Here is a 19,579-nt window from a genome sequence, read left to right as displayed (position 1 = left end):
GTTAGCTGCATGTGAAAATAAAAAACGCCTCAGTGGCATTGAGTCCATGAATATAACTCAGATTGTCTTGATTGTCCCTCATGCTTATAACATTTTCAGTATCTGCAAAACAGTTTCCATTTTCTTTTACTTCACTGGAGCAAGTGCAGGTAGAGATTGCAAAAGGCAACCTTTAAAATAGAGTAGGCATATAAAAAGCTGATTCTCTTTTTGGCTCTTTATTATCAATTAATCTTTATTTCTATCAAAAGTCAAAATAAAGTGAAAAATATTGATCACACTCTCCAGAAGCCCAAGGTGATGTCAGCAATTTGAGGTTTGTTCGAACCACAGTCCCAAAGCCAAATATTTTCAATGTACTGTCACATAAGACAAAGAAAATTACTGTAGCAAAATCTCATACTGAATGTCTTTTGAAAAATTACTTAAATTCCTCTTACCAAAAATGTATTATTTTTATTTTTGTACAATCAAGTGAAGAAGAGAGGGACATACTGCAAACAATTAAACAGTTATTGGACCAAAGTGGAAAAATCCAGGGGGAAAGAAATGGTGGACTCCACACACAGTTTCTTTGCTCCCACATTGTTCTTATTCACTGTGGCAGGGCAACATTTTGAGTAGTCGTACAGTAGATCTTCATGACGCACCTCATGTCATTCTACAATAATGAAATATCTTAAAACATACATATACAGACCTTAATCACAGAATACCCAACATCTATATACTCATGAAGAGTATGCAGCAGAATAAAAGCACACAAGTACCCATCTGGCAGCGTTAACTCCATATCAAAGACAGCCTTATCCATATATTCTCCCTTTGTCAATGTGCAATCCTGACATGTTTTGATTGTTTTTTTGTTTTTTACAACCAGTTTCATTCAGAGTATTGGAAACATCCTCCCCATGTTCCTGGTGCTGGCCTTTATGTACACTGTGTGCATGACCATCAAAAGCCTTGTGCTGGAGAAGGAACTCCGGCTCAAGGAAGTGCTGCGTGTTGTTGGCATTCAAAACGGTGCGCTTTGGTCTGCAAGGTTCACAGAGAACATTGTTCTGCTCGCAGTTCCCTGTGTGCTCATAAGTGTCATGGTTAAGGTCAGTGGAAAAAAGTCACTCAATGGAAAGTATCAAAACACAAAGCATACAATATGAATATAATGTGTGTATGAAGTGCTTTTTCTGTCATATTTTGTTTTGGTTTTTTTTCTCCACTTTTTTGTTTGGTTTTCCATCATTGTGGGAGAACTGTAGCATCATCAATGTGGCTGCATCTTCTTGTTTGAAAATAATTTTAATTTAAGCTCTAGCCCTAATTTCAGCTTAAAAAAAAAAAAGATGTGAACATGAGAAAGATTACATTACCGCTCATCAAATGCAGCAGGTCATACAGGTCAGAGAATTGTTCATGCTTTGTGTTTTGGTATTTTTGCCTTCTATCATTTATCAATCACCCAATTAATGAGCACAGAACCAAATCATTTTCCGTGATTCTTCAAATCAGCCTCGTCGGTCTAATTAATTGAGCATGCAACCAAATCTGCAATTTATTAAAGTAGTATTGGCCCTTTATTTCCTGTAATTGCATCACCTCTTCTTTTGTGTCTTCACAATAAGGATGGCTTCTGTTATGTAATTTGAGAAGTAAATTATTGATACTGTACATTTCCATGATTGCAATGAACATGTATTATCTTTGGCCACTCTGCACTATGTTACAATATGTTAAAACAAATTTGCTGAGCGATTCAAATTAATAACCGTAAGTGGGTGAAATAGTGGTACACCAAAGACCTCAGCTTAAGAGAGGGACACTAGTGTGTGGGCTGAACTGCCTTTTGCAGCCCTGAAGTTCATATTTTTTAATCCACAGCTCTGATTTGTATGAAAAAGTAAGATAATTTAACTTGTGTGTTATGTGAGACAAATATCACAAAACAGGAGCAATATATGTCTTGTTTTTTCCTGTGCTGACTAAAACAAAAGTGAACCCCTCATGAGTAATTTGAACTTGAGACTACTCGTCAAAGCACCATGTTTAGATTTACTGTATCCGAAATGTCACCTGACTTTGAACTCGTGCATAATGTACACAGGTTGGAACAATAAGAGCAATACTTTAGTTGTCTAAGCCTATCCCTGCATCATTACGCTCATGATGTATAAAGCACTCTAAGTACAGTCATCTAAGTTGGTTTTATTCCCAGAAAAGAGGCCAAAGAAAATGTGAACAACATTAGTTGTGTGCAGTGTGTGTGTTTTTTTCTTATTTTTTAGCAGATGTCTACATACTGGAAATATATTATAGGTTGTGAATGTTTTTTAGTTGTTTATATACTGATCCCGCTGTTAAATCAGTGATTTGGTGGGATATTACGGACTTGCTTATCTGTTGGAATGATCCTGCTAAAGGATCAATGAGAAAAGATGCACAAAGCACTGCTTTCACAAATGGGAGATCCTTTGCGCCTTAGGTGACACAAGCATCATTATTATTGGTGTCCTTTGAATAGACCACATCCTTCAACAGTCCCTTGTTTTGCAGGTGATGTTAATGAAATAAAAAGGATGGTTATTTTAGATCTGCCTAATCAATTTTTTCAGTTTAATTGGGAAATGTGGGTGGTAAATAAAAACTGATAATTGAACAGCTGGGTGAAATGTAATTTCCCATCAGCCTAATATGTTTACAATTTGTTGATAGCTTGCAAACATTAATAACAATAAATTGAGTTAGTTGAGTGCCTTGGAGGAGCAACTGCAAACGCAATGTGTATTCAGATCACAGGCCCATTCTAAATGATAATTTCACAGCCATTTTCAGCAGATTAATAATAGCAAATCAAATGGTAATTATCATAAGGCTGTAGCTGGATTAGGTTTGACAAAAAACAGTTGTGTCATCTGCACCTGAGTCCTCTGTCATTTTACATGTGTTTTCTCTTCCATTATGGAAGAGGTAATGCATTTATTAGTTGGCATCCAGATTGATGTCATTTCCCACATTTGGTTCCAGTCTCAAACCAGCTCAATCAAAGTGCTTGTTTTTATGAAAACAACACAAATCATTGATGATCGATACACATTTGCTCTCCCAAACAGTATGTCCTTGTTTTGAGAACGTGAGACCATCTCAAATTCTTTGTCAATCTGATTAATTTGTTGTGCAAATGACAGCGTCAGAGACCACCTTCACAGTTAGAAGACAGCTATTGACATGTCATCAATCACTAACGCACACAGGACTAAAATAAATTAGACACTATTGATCCATAAATGGATGGTGGTGGAACGTTACATTTACCTTAGCACTAAAGTCTGATTTTGAAGTACTTGTACTTCACTTAAAAACTTCCATATTATGCTACTTTATATTTCCACTACACTACACTTTATAGTTCAACATTTATTTGACAGCTATAGCTAATTGTATAAAATATGGTACATTGTTCATTGCTTACATTTACATATTAAACGTAAGCAGCAAAATAAACATTTTGCCGATAATGCTTACATACATTTATTTAAGTAAAACTTTTAGGCAGGACTTTTATATGTAGATTTAAATTCTGAAATTACTACTTTTACTGTTATTTTTTTTTTATTCTGAGTGCTTCTTCCACCACTGACAGTGGTTCACACTTGTGTTAAACTTGCACAGTGAGAATGTTCAGCAAAAGGACAGCACTGTCATGTGCAAGTCCTTTTTTTAATCACCATTATAATGACAAGTCTGTCAGTTACCGACAGACTTATCCCCATATACTCCTGGTAATAACAAGAAATATGTATCTGAAAAAAAAAACCACGATAATCAAGGTGTAAATGCATGCAGAGCACATTGCAATCAGAATGCTTATAGATTGCCGTGTGATAAGATCTCAGCCAGGTGTAAATTCATTCTGCACCGTTTGGTTACATTTTTAAAGCAGTTTAAATCATTTTTTTATATTAACAATGGATCAAATGGCCATGTGTATGGGAAAAAGGTTGCTTATACCTGTAGTGATGAACCCACAAATATAATCATCAGCCTGTGCTCAGCGCTACAGAGCGCTCTAGCATCTTCCAGCTCATTATTTGGGTTTATGGCCCACAACTTTACTGTTTAGGTTCAGTCTCACTGCTGCCATCAGCGCCATCTCCAGCAGCAGGCAGCTGTTTTTAGTAAGAAAGCTCTTAAAACCCACTGTATGCTACCTGCTTGGAACCAAACATCAGACAGACAAAGTTAGCGACTAGCTGGTGATCGCAGTAACAAAGGTCCTTGGCCAAATTAATGCTAATGTTGCTTCGTATATGTTAGCAAAAGTTTTTTAACTTTATAAGTTGATAATATGTCAGTGTTGTTTTTACAACTTTTTCCACTGCCCCCATGTGGCTAAATGATTAGGTAAAGCTAAGCTTAGAAGTCACCCAATCTTGCCTATTCCTGCTACCTAAAAGGAAAAGTAAGTAGACCCGATGTAGCAACATACTGTAGTTTTCATTGACCTGATATGTTTGATGACAAGATTGCCCACCTAGTTTGCGTATTGACATCCAGTCATAATGCTGGCAGAATTGTGTTATCAGTAATTCTGATTAATATCAGTATTTTGTAAAGGTCTGCGATCAGATGTCACTATCCAGATACAGATTATATGTTAATACCAGATGTATGTGGGGTCATTGTCTTGTCTGGGCTCCTCCACCTTTCAGGTTCCTCCGGTCTCTGGCTCGCTCCCTCCCCTTATACATGACTTTAGCCTGGATCTACTCAGTGGCCATGATCGTTAAGGGCATCGTTGCAGAGAAAGAGGCGAGGCTTAAGGAGACAGTGAGGATCATGGGCCTGAGAAGTTCCATCTATTGGCTGAGCTGGGCAGTATCAAGTGTGCTGCCACTGGCCATCAGCGCCCTCCTCCTTGCCCTTATACTGAAGGTGATTTAAAAAATGATTTAACAATGATTCAAGGAGGACCCAGCACTACTTTTGGAGAGTTTGGGCTATCAAGTCGCTATGTTTAAAATCATAAAGATGTTAATCTGAGGACAAAGCAAAGCACTAGAATGAGATAATTGTACTTGATGCTAGAACAGTTGTACTTTTGCAAATTTGGAAGAGTTTCTATAATGAACATTCATACAGCTCCATGTAACAGTGTCCTCTATAAGGTTTTTTTAATCATAATTGCATCCATTACAATAGCACCGTTATCCTAACAGTTCCAAGTGCCTCTTTGAAGTTGGCTCAGAGAAGACGTCATGGTGTAATGGATGGATCCATGAGTAGCTCACTAAAATTAGAGAAGGGTCCTCCTTCAAACTGGCAGTAAAAGAGTGACATATTTAACGACTTTCACATTATGTAATAGAATATCAGTCAACTGGAAAATGTTCAGGTGTCTCAGAAATATTGATACACCAGATAGTTTAACCCTTTCAAAACTCTTTTACTCTGGCTACTGTGTTGTACAAAAATCTGCTATAATAATCATGCTTTCTGAATCTCTTTGTTTTCCTGATAAATAATCTGCAAGATAACCTCCTCTACCAAAATTCACATTTTTAACATAAAATTCACATTTCTGTTTTTCTCCTGTCTTTTATTTGTTCTTCTGACACAGTATGGCAAGGTGCTACAATACAGCGACCCATCAGTAATCTTTTTCTTCCTGCTGGTGTTCTGCCTGGCCACCATCAGTCAGTGCTTCCTCATTAGCGTCTTCTTCTCTAAGGCCAATTTAGCAGCGGCGTGCGGCGGACTCATCTACTTTGTCCTTTACCTACCGCACATCCTCTGCTACGCCTGGAGCGACGTCATGGGTTTTCAGGCCAAGGTTGTTGTGGTAAGTCTGTCTTTAGCTCTGACATGGTTTTTAATATCTTCCCCTGCTGTTATCATACATGAGGGCTGACTGTATTTTGAGTTTAATTCTTGTCTTATGTTTTTGCCACTATAATAACCCTTTGGCAATCCAAATTTCCATTTATATCCAAACAGGCACAAGTCTGATTTGATTTGGTGCTGGTTGTTATGAAAGCAAATTAATTTACTCCCAGTGTCAACAATACCTGTGAGAGATTTGCCTTTATTGTACCTGCATAATTCTCCTGATAAAGAGGTGTGTCTGCATGATGAATATAGAGGTACCGTGAAATTTAAACTCAAAATCATTTGTTCTGACATATTTTTACACAAACCTGCTGTCTAGTCTCTTCTTTTATGTAAATAAAAGTAAGGAAGTTGGGGATTTTCTCCTATCCTCTAAGGAATAAAGATACATTGTACACCATTGCTCAACTTTCAGTGCAGCCTTTTTGCCGGTGCTGGTATCATTTGTCCTCAAGCTGTCCTTTCTACAGACAAAGACACAAAATCTTAGATCTTCATTGCCGTGCATGCGAGTGCATCTTCCCAGAATTTCAGTCGGGTCGGGTTTTCTTATTTGTGAATTCCAATGCGGTATCAGGTGCGGGTGGCCAAGGCGAACAGTCTTATGTGGCTTATTTAACAAATTGAAGTATTGGCAGTTAATAATACACCTAACAGAAGTAACTACTGCTTTCATCTGCGGACACTTGGTAAACCTTGCTTTTGCCAACAAGCAGTGCCAACAGACCAGCTAAAATTGCTTGTCTTTGAGTGAGTCCTTAAAAATGATGTCATTCTTTTCTTTTGAAAAACTTTTTTCAGTCCATTTCCTTTTACAGACTGCATGCAGGTTAGGTAGGCATTTTACATATAAAGCACTGCAAACCTTATTTAATCTCTACACAAATTGCCATTGCTCGATCCTCCCCCGGCGCTGAGATTTTTCTCCCCTGCTTCATCTAGATGGATAGCCCTCTAGCCCTCTAATTAGCATGAGCAATGATTCACTGACCAAACCACTATCCAGTTCATCCTTGTGTGTGTGTGTCTCCCAACTCAGATGAAACTACATTGTGCCAAGGCATACAAATTCTCCCCCACATTGTCCTTGATAATGAAGTCTTTACTCGGAACAGAATTTCAAAAGATCACCTGAATTCATATGAACAGTTTTTGATTGCAGCCGTGTGCCAAAGGAGACCTACAGGTGTATCAGAGGGCCACTATAAGATGGGTCATGGTCACAATCCAACTACCTATCTACTCTACTCTGACTATTTTCTCCCTCTTTTACATCCAATTTTTAATGAGGTAGAAACAAGAAAGAGCCCAGAGTTTCTTCATGTTTTGGAAAACCCGAAATATTTTCAATTAACCTTAAGTACTGGAAAAATCCTGAGTAAAATGGTAATTCCTGCAAAACTTCTCAGGTTTTCCTTTCCTTTGCTGAAATCATTCAATTAATTGATCTATGATTTTGACACATCTGGCAGCTCACTTGAGCATACAGCTTTTGTTTAAACTTTTTTTTGCAGTTGTGGGACTCTTCTGACATTTCTAATATATAACATATTGTATATGTATTCTACATTTATTCAACTGCAGACAGGGAAGCAGGGAAATGAATAGCAACAAAGGCCCACAGCGGGAATCGAACCGGGGGCTTTGAAGTTATATAGTATCAGCCTTGACCAATCCGATATCACAATGCCCTGCTGATTATTCTCTGAATTAATTGATGAATTCTTTGGTCTGTAAAATGAAAAGAATGGTCATCAAATTGTGAAAAATTCCTGTACAGTTTCTTAACGTCAAGATGATGTCTTCAAATTGCTTGATTTGTCTGACCATCAGGCCAAAACCCAAAGATATTCAAGCTGCTAATCAACACGTTGGAGAAGCTAATTACACACTTATCAAAAGGATTGCCAATTTTCCCTCACTTTACTAATTGATTAATGGTATGATTATTGCAGCTCTTGCCCCCTCAATCTCTCACATTCATTCTGAGAAACGCTTAAAACACACGCACGTTGTATTCTGACATTTTCATGTACGACAAAGAACAGATTATTACAGCTTTTAATGGACGCTTCTTCAGACACAAACTCATTTGTCTCTGTTCTGATCCTGTCCCTTATCCCAGCTTTAGTTGTCATAAATGTCCTGGAAAATGACTCCTTAGAAAGAGCTGGAACGCTGATCTCTATTCTTCTCAACGATGCTCCTTGTCTGCAGCCAGCTGAATGGTGGCTGAATCTGTAGTGTCGACATGTGTTCAATAGAGGGGGCTTGTTTTGTCTGCTTCCCAACTCCTGCCCATTTCTCAAAAGCCAAATAAGTGGCTCCTGTGGTTTTGTCAGCCGTTCATACATAGGTCAAGGATGGATGCCCCCTAGCCCTGCTGTCACCCCTCATCTACTGACTCTCTGTTGATTGCTTGTCAGTAGATGGGCACAGGAGGTTGCCAGCAGTGTTAGCAGCCAGGATAGAGGTTTGGGTGTCACTGCAGGGCTTTCCAGATTCTCTGCCTGGCAATGTAACGAAGGGTAGACAGTTTCCATGATTGTTTGTCTCTGAAGCTTCAGCAAATGCTGCTGCTTCTGCTGGAGTGAAAATGCTGTGAGCAAATGAGGCATGGTAAAACAGCTGGCGGGCAACATGACAATGCAGAGTGATAGGCCGTGGCAGATGATGTCTCACGGGCAAAGTATCATTTGCAATTTCCTACCGTATGAAGGCTCCAACAAATCTTTCGTTTTCAGCACACTTTTTTTTAGCCTCCATCTTTGTTCTTGTCTAAAATGAAGTCCTTTTAAGATGTTCACAAAGGCAAAAACACAGTGTAGAAATGTTTGCCACAATAGTTTATTGATCAGTTTATTGTGACCTTGGGTTGTAAGATTAATTAATCACCTGAATGATTTAATAAAACATTCTCTGACGGGGGCAACCTCTATCTCCCCCAGTAAGAGTGTGCGTCCCAGGTAGACTGAGTCCTTTGCTGCTGCCTGGGTTCGAACCGGCCCTTTACTGTGTGTCATCCCCCATCTCTCTCCCACCTTTCTTGTACATCCCCTGTCACCTTCAAATAAAGGGAAAAAGCCCCCAAAAATAATCTTAACATTCTCTGACGGGGTTTACTCTACCTCACCTGGTAGAATTTGCACCCTATGTAGGTCCTTGGCAGTGACCCAGGTTCAAATCTGACCCGTGGCCCTTTGCTGTGTGTTATCCCCTCCCTTTCCTGCCTCTCTGTACTAACTAATAAAAAAATAATAATAACCGTTTTTTTTTATCTCTGTGACGAAACTTTATAGATTTTGAGTTACATTTTGGAAAATACACATATCTGGTTTCTGCTAAGAATTAGATGAGAGCGAGACAACATTCTCATGTCAGTATGTTAAATATGTAACTAGCCAGCAGCTGCTTAGCTTAGCATGAAGACTGGAAACAGGGCAACAGCTAGCACATGTTATATTTCGTTTGTTTAATTCGTACAAAAACTGGAATGTGAAAATGACAATTCACTGTTACACAGGGGGTTATGTGACAGACTATTGCTTGGCCCCGACCAGTTGCCAGGCAACCAGTGGAGACTCCAGGAAGTTGGAGTCAGGCTAGCTGTGGCTGACCGGCTGCTGGCTCCAACTACGTATTTATCGTGTAGACAAGGAAGTGCTAAGAGAAATCTATCTCTCAGCGTAAAAGCAAATGAGCGTATTTCCAAAAATGTCTAACTACTTATTTAACTGTGGATGTTTTTATTTGCACATCTTTTATTCTCCAGAGTTTGTTGTCATGTGTGGCCTTTGGCTATGGCTGTGACAACTTTGCCAAGTATGAGCAGCAAGGCATCGGTATTCAGTGGTACAACATCAAAAAGAGTCCAGAAGATGGAGAACGCTACAGCTTCGTTGTGTCCATCATCATAATGCTCTTTGATGCTGCTTTTTACTGGGTGCTCACCTGGTACATCGAAAATGTCTTTCCAGGTATTCATTTTTAAGCAGATTTCTTTAAATGTTATGTTATTTGTAGCACTGCCGTATCTAAAAAAAAAAAAAAGATGGAAAAATGCAACCATTTGGTGTTCTACAGAATTTCCCCCTTTTGCATAAGATGCCTTCCCTTAGCCCAACTTAAATCAATAGGCCATGCAGTCCTCCTAACAGGCTAGTCTTAATGCTTTTCTCATCAACTGTAATTAAAAGAGGGATTTGTGCCAGGCTGTCAAGAGGAAACATACACTGTTAAGTGCAATATTTCCGCAAGCAAAGCTGTTGAATGTGATTGTTCTCCATGCTTGATCCCAGGACAATATGGAATCCCGAAGCCATGGTACTTCCCTTTTACTGCATCTTACTGGTGTGGGAAAGCCTCAGTGACTGGCGTTGACCACGGCTTGCTGAAGGACTCCCCTGTACATAACGGTAAACGGCCAAATCATTTTCAATTGTCAGCTGTGGTGTGTATCCGTAGTGTAATCTACGCAGTTATAATGTATGTGTCACATTCTCAACAGCTCAGCCATGTACAGTACTAGAGGGAACGTAGTTCTAATAAGAAGTGTTAAGAAGTTAATTGGGATGGGTCGCAAACAAACATTAGCACCTTATTTGTCACTTAGGGTGATAATGGAGCTTGGCGCTTTGTGTGGAGTTAAGTCTGGAACTTAATAAAAAAAAAAAAAATATTTCCAATTAACATCCAGGGGAGTGAGCTACGGTTGTTGTTTTTTGTCTTTTAGTGCTCAGCGGTGTTTTCTTTTTACCTTTGCCTAATCAGTAGTCTTGACAATAAGAATTAAAGGAATAATAACATACTTAATTTTAAAAAAGGCATGCTTTTTCAGTGTCTGCAAATGTTACTAATGTAAACAAACCTTTTGCAGCATTGATAAATATTACTTAGTTTGATTGTGTTGTTATCTTGCGTTAGTCCTTACATTTCTGGAAGAAGAGCTACTTTGTTTACATTTGGATCATTGTTTGTGTCTTTAAAAGTCCTATCTTTAATGGATTTTACCTGCTTTTATGCTTGTTTTCTTTATGTATATGTGTGGGTTTATGAATGTGTTTCTAAAGAGTATCTGGAGAAACCACCACCTGGTATAAAAGCAGGGGTCTCAATCCGCAATCTTGTTAAAATCTACAAGACTGGAAAGAAGCTCGCTGTGGACGGACTGAGTATGGACTTCTACGAGAATCAGATCACATCTTTTCTTGGTCACAATGGAGCTGGAAAAACAACCACAATGTGAGTTGCATTATCTATTAGTCCTGTGCTTTGCCACTTGGCCCAATGTTCATGTGTTTTCACCGGGTGCAACTAATCTAACTTGTACACAATGCAGACTGTACTTTTGCTACATTCATTCTGTGGTGGTTGCTTTCAAAGAGTGACATCTTCTGAGAGGACATTTATCACACAGTCTGATGTTGTGTTGATAGCGGGACCTATCTAATTGCTGTTAAAAAAAAAAAAGTGTGGAAAGGTTGGAAGGGCTTTAGGATGACAGGAAATAACTGAAACCCAGTGGTCCAGAAAGAAAGAGCGAGGGAGAGAGCAATTGATGCAAGACTAAGGGCTGAAGAGAAGACATCCGCTCTGAGCAACTGTGACGAAACACAACAGAGAGGACAGAGGAAGGACTCTGTCGCACACCGAAGCTCTGTTTGGATGCATTTCCACAGCAAAGTTTCTATCTATGTGTGAGATACAGTGTTAGAATTGTTAGAAAAGTTTTTGGAGATATGCAAAACAAACCAAAACACTCAATATTAAATATTGTTGAAGTGTTTGTTTTGTTTAAATTGTTAATCTCATAATTTCACTATTTTATGATCTTTTGTTTGTTGTTTGGAAATTGTCTTCCCAGGCTATAATTAATTATTACATAATTAATGACCTGAGACTGAATACAAGTTAATGTAGATGATACTGTATGGATAGTTGTTGCTCCAAATGCTTTGACAGCAATACAGCACTGGTTCCATTATTCTGTACTTATTTTTTTTTGTAAAAATATCTTTTATTTTCCTTTGCCTTTCCTCTTTCTCTTTATGAACATTCCATTAGAATATGTCGATAATGTAGGATAGGATGACTATTGACATGTCTATTGTTTAAATGGAGCTGGAAATAAATCAAATTCACCATTATGTTAACCAGCTGCTTCTAAGTTGAAGTAACTCTCCTTTCGAGTGCTGTGGCAGCTCTATAAGGTTAAAATCAACAGCCTTGATTAATCTTTAAGCTTTATAATAAGGATATTTGTGTCTTGTTTATGTCTTTTTTTATTCCTCTGTAGGTCAATTCTGACAGGACTGTTCCCACCTACATCAGGAACAGCGCTCATCAACGGATATGACATCCACACGGACATGGACAGCATCCGAAAGTACTTGGGAATGTGCCCACAGCACAATGTCTTATTCAATGAGTGAGTAAATTTAGCAGATCCACCCATGTTCTCCACTGGTTATTGGTATAATCATCATGTTTAGCTTCTGGTGTATTTAAAAAAAAGGGAGAAAAGGTCATTACACTGCAGTTTAATAATATGGATAACGAGGGCTCAGTCTTGGCTTATGTTTCACATCTACAATTATCCCTTTCCATTTTGCTCTTTAAAAATGAAATGAACTTTGCTCAATCCGTCCACTAAATTTCTTCTAATGGCATCATTCCCAACCATTATTCAGTTTTTTTATTTCACCTTTAGAGTCCCCCTCTATTTCTCTCTCCCCACAAACTGATTACCTGCAACTCGACACAAGTCCTACATCATAATTATGGCTAAGCACCTGCAAATTACTTTCATTAATATTAATCCCAGACAGTCAAAGCATCTATATTAAGTAGGGTAAAATATTCATGCAAACATAGAGCTAGATATTACGTCATATTATGATCCCACCTGTGAGGCAGTTATGATGAAGCGCAATACTTTTCTTTACGTCGGTTCACAAAAGTGCACTTAGAGTGGAGCTAGATGATCTCGCAAGATGCATAATTGTGACATTTTGCTTATTCCAAACACTTAAATATAAATAAGTGGCAGCTGATGGCTTCTGTTGTCACCTGTGCCGCCTGACATGTCAGTCAAATGGGCGTTATATTATTTTCACCTATACAGGTTGACAGTGGAGGAGCATATCTACTTCTACGCCAGGCTGAAAGGATGCAGCCACGATGAGGTGAAACATGAGATGGACCAGATGATAAAGGACGTCGGTTTACCACATAAGCGGAAGGATCTTGCTAAGAACTTGTCAGGTGTGTCTGTGTGTGTGTGTGACATGGATGTGTGTATTTCAGTGTCTGAATGAAATAATGCAGAGATGTAAATTTCATTTTTTTGATGTGTTCATCAGATCCTGTGCTCGGTGCATTAATTTCCCTTGAGGAGGAATATCATCTGTAGATTATCCTTTCTATTCAGGATAAAGCTGCCCTGTTATGCCCTTCCACTGCCAGCACGTGTGCATGCAGCTGTCTTGACATACACATGCACTGTACCTGTGTGTCACAGGTTGTAATTCATTGTCTGGGGGGCATGAGCAAGTCCTGCTTGATAAATTGTCCTCAGTCACGGATTGCTTGTGAGCAAAATCACTGAAATATGACTTTCAAGGTTGATCTATGCTGACATTTCCACTACATTAGCACTACATTGGATGCATTTTGAAGCGCTCGCTATGAGAGTGGAGACTGAGATAAACTGAGGAAGGTGTATCTACCTCACTGCCATCAATCATTTTACACCATGCAAAAGACAATAAAACCTGGAGAGGTATAGCTTGACACATTTAGTCCATAATCAGTTCCCAATATTGTGTCCCTTTTACATCTGAATCCTAATGTTGACAGATATTTGTGTAGGATTTGTCAATGATTATAGGCAGAATTCCCAGGACAAAGATGAGTATCCATTTCATGTCAGCTGCAGTTTCCTAAAAATCACAAAGACAAAATATATTACTAGGATACCGTAGTTAATGGAGATTGTTCTGTGTTCTAGGTGGGATGCAGAGGAAGCTGTCTGTGGCTATAGCATTTGTCGGCGGCTCAAAAATCGTCATATTAGATGAACCTACAGCGGGAGTGGACCCCTATGCACGCAGGGGTATCTGGGAACTGCTGTTAAAATACAAACAAGGTATGGAATTAGTAGTAAGAACCAAAGCTCCACTAAAGGCTTTAAAATCCTTCATGTTTGTAATTGACAGAGCTTGACAACTTTGAAACTTGAAACTTTCCAAAACTGAGCTGAGCTCAAGGTTAACTTGTAACTGTAATGGCTCAAATGAATCCAATATTAAAGCTGTTAAGGTAATGAACCATCTAGAGTAGCCAGCAGAAGTTATTTTCTTTGTTTGCCTTGCCCTCTGTGGATGGAGAGAAATTGTAATTTGTACTGGAACAAATGGAAATAGAAGTGAAGACAAGTGAATCCAAGAAGCTTTAATTGGCATTGCTATTTAACAGAGTCCCTAATTGTCTGCCCTGTCAATCAGCTTGTCACACTTCAGCCTTATATACTTTGTGGTTGCTAGTGGCTTTAAGCAGGACATGGACATTATCGTGACGCATAACTCTCAACAGATGTCTAAATGTTTAATGTGCATTTAGTGACATTCCGCCCTCACTGTGTCATTAGCTTTTGTCACTCTAATCATGTTCTTTCACTCGAATTGGGAGGCGGAGATAAGTCTGTTATAATGAGAACACCCACATCCTGGCTGGTTGAATGAGTCCTGTTTTGTGCCTCTCCAGTCTTATTTGCACTTCAGTGTTACTAAGGTTTGTCATTAAGGAAAAGCTACAGGCAGTCTATTTATATGATAGGGCTTAATATTGTGCTTCTTCATAGCTAATTAAGTTTGCAGGTTTTGTCACACTAGCTGGTTGACCATATTGCTCTAAGTGGGTATTGTTTTCATTCAATTTGGGCTTATTTGCTATAAGGAACATAGGCATTGGGTACATGTGCTCTGTTAAATGAAACTGTCTTGTAATAAATAAGGCATGTTATTTATGCTAATATGGTGACATGTTGGTATTTGATTCTTTCTTAGATCTTTGCATTTAAGGAGGCTGGAATTGATCTTTTGTTGTTGTCTTTAGATTTAAAGTACACATTTTAAAAAGCAAATTCATTAAAAAAAATGTTTTGCCATTACTGTAAATCGATTACAATTAAATTACCCTACTCATTATGTTATAAAATGGGCCTTTAGGATGAGATTTATATTATAGATTGTATACATGCTGTGACAGCATAATTTCTTATCACCTGATTTATTGGTTGTAATTGATAACTTTACCAATTTACAAGCCTTTTCTGGTGCCTTTAAATGCCTGGTTCTCTTTTACCTTTCCCTTACATAGCTCTTTACTGCCACATAAATATGACATTTTATTTTACAGAGATGCACATGATACACAACCTAACATTTTAGATTACATAGCTAATAAAACTTGTTTCTCCCACTGACTTTCTCATTTTAACAGCTTGTCTCAGCAGCCATGTAATCACTAATTTGTAGTGTAATCAAGTTAAAACAATACCACCCCTGAAGTTAAGTTAAGATTGAATTAGTAATGCAGTGAACTATCAAAGCAGCTCCTTTCAAAATACCATGAACAGTATATTACAGTAGTATATTACAGCATTGAGCATCTTAAATCCCACATCAAATACTGACAGCATGAATGTTGTATGTAGTCTGAGATTAGATTTGACACATGTAGGAAGGTGATGCAGTTTGTGAGAAACTAGGGGTGCAAGGAAATGTGGGAAACAGGTCATATTTTCTGAGCACTCAAACTTAATATAGTTTGTAGCAATTCTATTTACTGTAGACTCTGTTTGCACTTGCATACATTTTTACAGTTTATCTGGCATTTCTGAAAAGTTGAAATACCTTGCATAATGCATTCATCTTTGGATTACAAATTAATGTGGGGTTGAAACCAATGTTGCAGTACAGATGGCATTAAAATGCATCCAGCTTTTTTTTTCTTGTATGTGATCTTACTTAAGTCGTTTTCAGGACATAGAAAAAAAGCGATTCTGAGTATGTGTTGGGTAAAAATGCTAATGTGTTCAAATCTTCAATACAATATGTTGCAGAGGGTGGAGGGGAAGACTGGAGCGGGCTATACACTTTTAACCATAGTATTCAGAACGTCGTGTAACATTTAACACGATATTATTCACACAGAAAAATATGCTTTCAACCTGTGTAACCGTCAGCAAATACTCACAGATTCCTTGCATTAACCACAGTCTCTGAGTTTCAATTCTTAAATTCTAACAGTGAACAAAACATATTGAGCCTGCAGCTGCATTTCCACCAGTCGGCTTTTATTATATTTGACTGCTTTTAATTGAAACAACAGGCCCATCTGTTTCTTTTAACTCCATGAACAGACTGTAAATAGTGTTTAGGTCATTTTTAAATGTATTGCCTTCCCCACACCTGCGTAGCTTTTGCTCGGGTTTCCTCCCACAGTTTAAAAACATGCAGGTTAGGTTAAAAGGCAACTTTAGATTAGCTGAATGTGAGCGTGACTGATTGTCTGTTGGCACCTTTGACAGGATGTACCCACCTCTCGCCCAATGCCAGCCCCCCACTAACTTTCAAAGGTTAAGCAGATATGGCTAATGGATGGATGATTGCCACAAACAGCAGTTAATACAGTTTTGTCCAATAATTCATCTTACTGCCGATGTACATAATATCTGTCCAGGCTTACTCACCCACTGTGAAATCCATTTCTATCAACTTGATTTAGTAGGAAGGAAGCTAAATAACAGAAACCAGATGTCCAGGCTCACTTTACTGTACGTAGTGCGAGTACTACCAATTTACCTGAACACAGAACTCCTTTTGATATATCACTTTGTGCTGTAATGCACCACAACACACTATAAATCAGAATACCTTTGTGGGCCATCTGCAGTCCAAACACATTTATATTACTCCCAACTCACGGATGATGCAGTGCGATTTGATTTTTTTTTTTTTACCTTGTAAAGCACGGCAAATCTCCAGGAAAATTGCCTGAGTTTGAGCATCCCATGCAAAATGAACTGGCTCAGTCAAACTAAACCTCAAGCAATCTCATCAACCCACCCCCTTCATAAGCATTGATTTCCCCTCCCCCCCCCCCTTTCTTAAATTGACTGGATTGTGGGCATTCATTCAACTTGGCGTTTTGTTGGAGTTTGTATGTAGAGGGATCCAGACTTGCTTGGCATAGCATGAGGCAGCCAAACTTACTGAGAAGGGATGGATTTAACAGCTCAGCTGGTGTCAGGGCACACAAAGTGGGGGAGATGGGAGGAGGGGAGACGCAGCGGATATAGTTGGCCAAGCAAAATGGCTGCATTGGGCTGCAGATAATGACCTCTGAGTGTGTCCTTGTCCCTGGGATAATGTGACCTGCGAGGATACACATTTAACTCAGTGCAAAAAAAGCCGCCAAGCTCAGCAGAGCACCTGACCTTTTGCTTCAACACCAAATTCACTGAAGAAAGTATAAAAACACTCCATCCAGTCAGCTACTTACAGTGAGTGCATTTTTTTGCCATGTTTTGAGATTGATATTCTTGATATGGCACACCTGTAGTCTCTGTAAGAGTTGATGTGATCTCAAACTTGCTTTTAAAATGATGTCTTAAGAGTCTACAGCCATGCTATCAACACTGTGAGGCTGCAGTTAAGCACAGCAGTGCGTTAAGCTAAATGTTAATGTCAGCATGCTAACATGCTCGCAATGACACTGTTAACATGCGGATGCTTAAGCCTCATATTAGCCTCACTTTTTTTTTACGTATCTTTGCGCAAAACGAGGGCTGTAAATTTTGCCCATGAAGGTACATTAAGAAGGAATATTTTAATGGCCAGTATGAACAGGAAGTTCTTCGCTGTAGCTGTAAAAAATGATTCTCTTGAGCAAACACTGTCTTTTCAAAATTACTAACTTCTAAGCAGGTTTCTTTCTTTTTCACTTAATGATAAAGGTATAGGGTTAAACGTTTTCTGCAAATGACTGGATGAAAGGTTACCATGTACTCTGTGATTCTGCTGTCATGCCGACTGTAGAGACATGACCATACTGTGACTTAATCACAGATCTAGTCCTTTTTCTGATTTCTGAGGTATGTGATAATTAATGTGTTATCTGATACAGCATGATATTAGAGGATTAAAACACCTGTGAATAACCTTGCAATGCATGCTGTAGCTGTCATTGCAGTTGTGCTCAGTTTGATCAAAGGACTCGCAGAACCAAAGAATAGAGAGCTGAAATAAAATGTGGTATGATAGAAATGCTGGAAAGTAGGCTTAGGGTGGCCTTTATCATAATTTTAATTTTGTCCCAGATTCACGCCCACACACTCCTCTGGAGTTTGCTTTGTTGCCATGTGGATAAGCATGGGTAAAACACACTGTGGAATTGGCAATAAAGAGATAAGTGACTACCATGCAGAGACAGATTGAGATATTGGCTTGATTTGAACACTTTTGATCTGTGGCATCTTTTCTTGTCAGGCTTCTTTTTTATAACAAAAGTTGTCAAAACAAACAAGCTCTAAAGAGAAAAATGCTTCAGAAATGTTTTTTTTTTCTTTTTATCAGTCTGTGCCTTAACTTTTTTTTTTCATATTTGCAATCCACAGTTTTTATTCTTTACTCTGTGACTCACACAGAAACCTAGACACCAAGCACTTTGCCATTCAGGTGACGATTGAGTCTCTCTTTCCGTCTCTCTTTAGGTCGCACCATCATTTTGTCTACACACCACATGGATGAGGCAGATATCTTAGGTGATCGCATTGCTATCATCTCCCACGGCAAGATGCGTTGTTGTGGCTCCTCACTCTTTCTAAAGAAATGCTTTGGCAGCGGCTACTACCTCACACTGGTCCGAGACGAGGCTGAAAAGATGATGGCTCAGCGTAATGGTATCAAACACAGTCAGGACAAAGAGGTACGAGCAGAAAGCGTGCGGTTGTGCATGTGGTTTTTGGTTACTGATTAGCTTTTAAATCTGGAACCTAAAATAAAAAAAGGTTATGTTAATATTCACTTATGGCTTGCGACAGTCACAACATGTGTGAGCCTATTATCTTCAGATAACCACAAATTTGGTGATTAGTGCCCTTGTTTAACCATGTAATTACCCTTCTGTTTTATCATAATTAAAATAACTTTACATAAAACTGCTGTAACTGAAGGGGGTTACTATTTTTGACTTCATGTATCAAGAAAAGAACTTCAGCCGCAAGCCCTTTTGACACAACAGTAACCTCTCTCTAGTCTGTTATTGAACATGGCTCCCTCTGACTTTCCTGCGTGTTCGCTTTCTCTCTTGCCACCCTCCCCCTATAATGATCTGTGTTCAATCTCTCCCAGCATGAGAATTGGCAAATGCCTACGTGCTGGGTGATACTTATTATCACCGGGGAGAGGGGTGAATCTCCCTTTTGCTCGCCAATGGTGCCTCGCACACTTACTTTTAATCAATAGGAGCAAATGAACAAGCTGCACTGATGCCAGCAAGGCTAGAGCAATTATCATTACTCTGCAGGCTCTTTGAGGTGAGCAGAGGCATTTGTTTGAAATAAATAAACATGCTAACACCATTGTGGGCAAGGTAGAACAGTACCCCCTCTCCGAGATGACGACTTTGTAAT

General features: G+C 38.8%; 1 protein-coding gene across 8 annotated transcripts in view; it reads left to right on the top strand.

Annotated features, from left to right (window-relative positions):
* LOC144534478 (phospholipid-transporting ATPase ABCA1) overlaps window positions 1–19,579 on the top strand; it is a 187,392-nt gene that overhangs the window by 86,002 nt on the left and 81,811 nt on the right. For 6 of the 8 annotated variants that reach the window (XM_078276426.1, XM_078276424.1, XM_078276418.1 and 3 more), the window contains 9 exons: window positions 4,707–4,929; window positions 5,615–5,836; window positions 9,656–9,860; window positions 10,182–10,298; window positions 10,953–11,124; window positions 12,179–12,310; window positions 13,007–13,146; window positions 13,892–14,029; window positions 18,659–18,873. In XM_078276426.1, coding sequence (XP_078132552.1) covers window positions 4,707–4,929; window positions 5,615–5,836; window positions 9,656–9,860; window positions 10,182–10,298; window positions 10,953–11,124; window positions 12,179–12,310; window positions 13,007–13,146; window positions 13,892–14,029; window positions 18,659–18,873 — 1,564 coding nt within the window. Of the gene's footprint in view, window positions 1–880; window positions 1,104–4,706; window positions 4,930–5,614; window positions 5,837–9,655; window positions 9,861–10,181; window positions 10,299–10,952; window positions 11,125–12,178; window positions 12,311–13,006; window positions 13,147–13,891; window positions 14,030–18,658; window positions 18,874–19,579 lie in introns of all 8 variants that reach the window. The other 2 variants (XM_078276425.1, XM_078276423.1) reach the window with 1 other exon arrangement.

Source organism: Sander vitreus, chromosome 19 (assembly GCF_031162955.1).
Source record: "Sander vitreus isolate 19-12246 chromosome 19, sanVit1, whole genome shotgun sequence".
NCBI lineage: Eukaryota > Metazoa > Chordata > Actinopteri > Perciformes > Percidae > Sander > Sander vitreus.
This window is presented reverse-complemented; position numbering and strand designations above follow the sequence as displayed.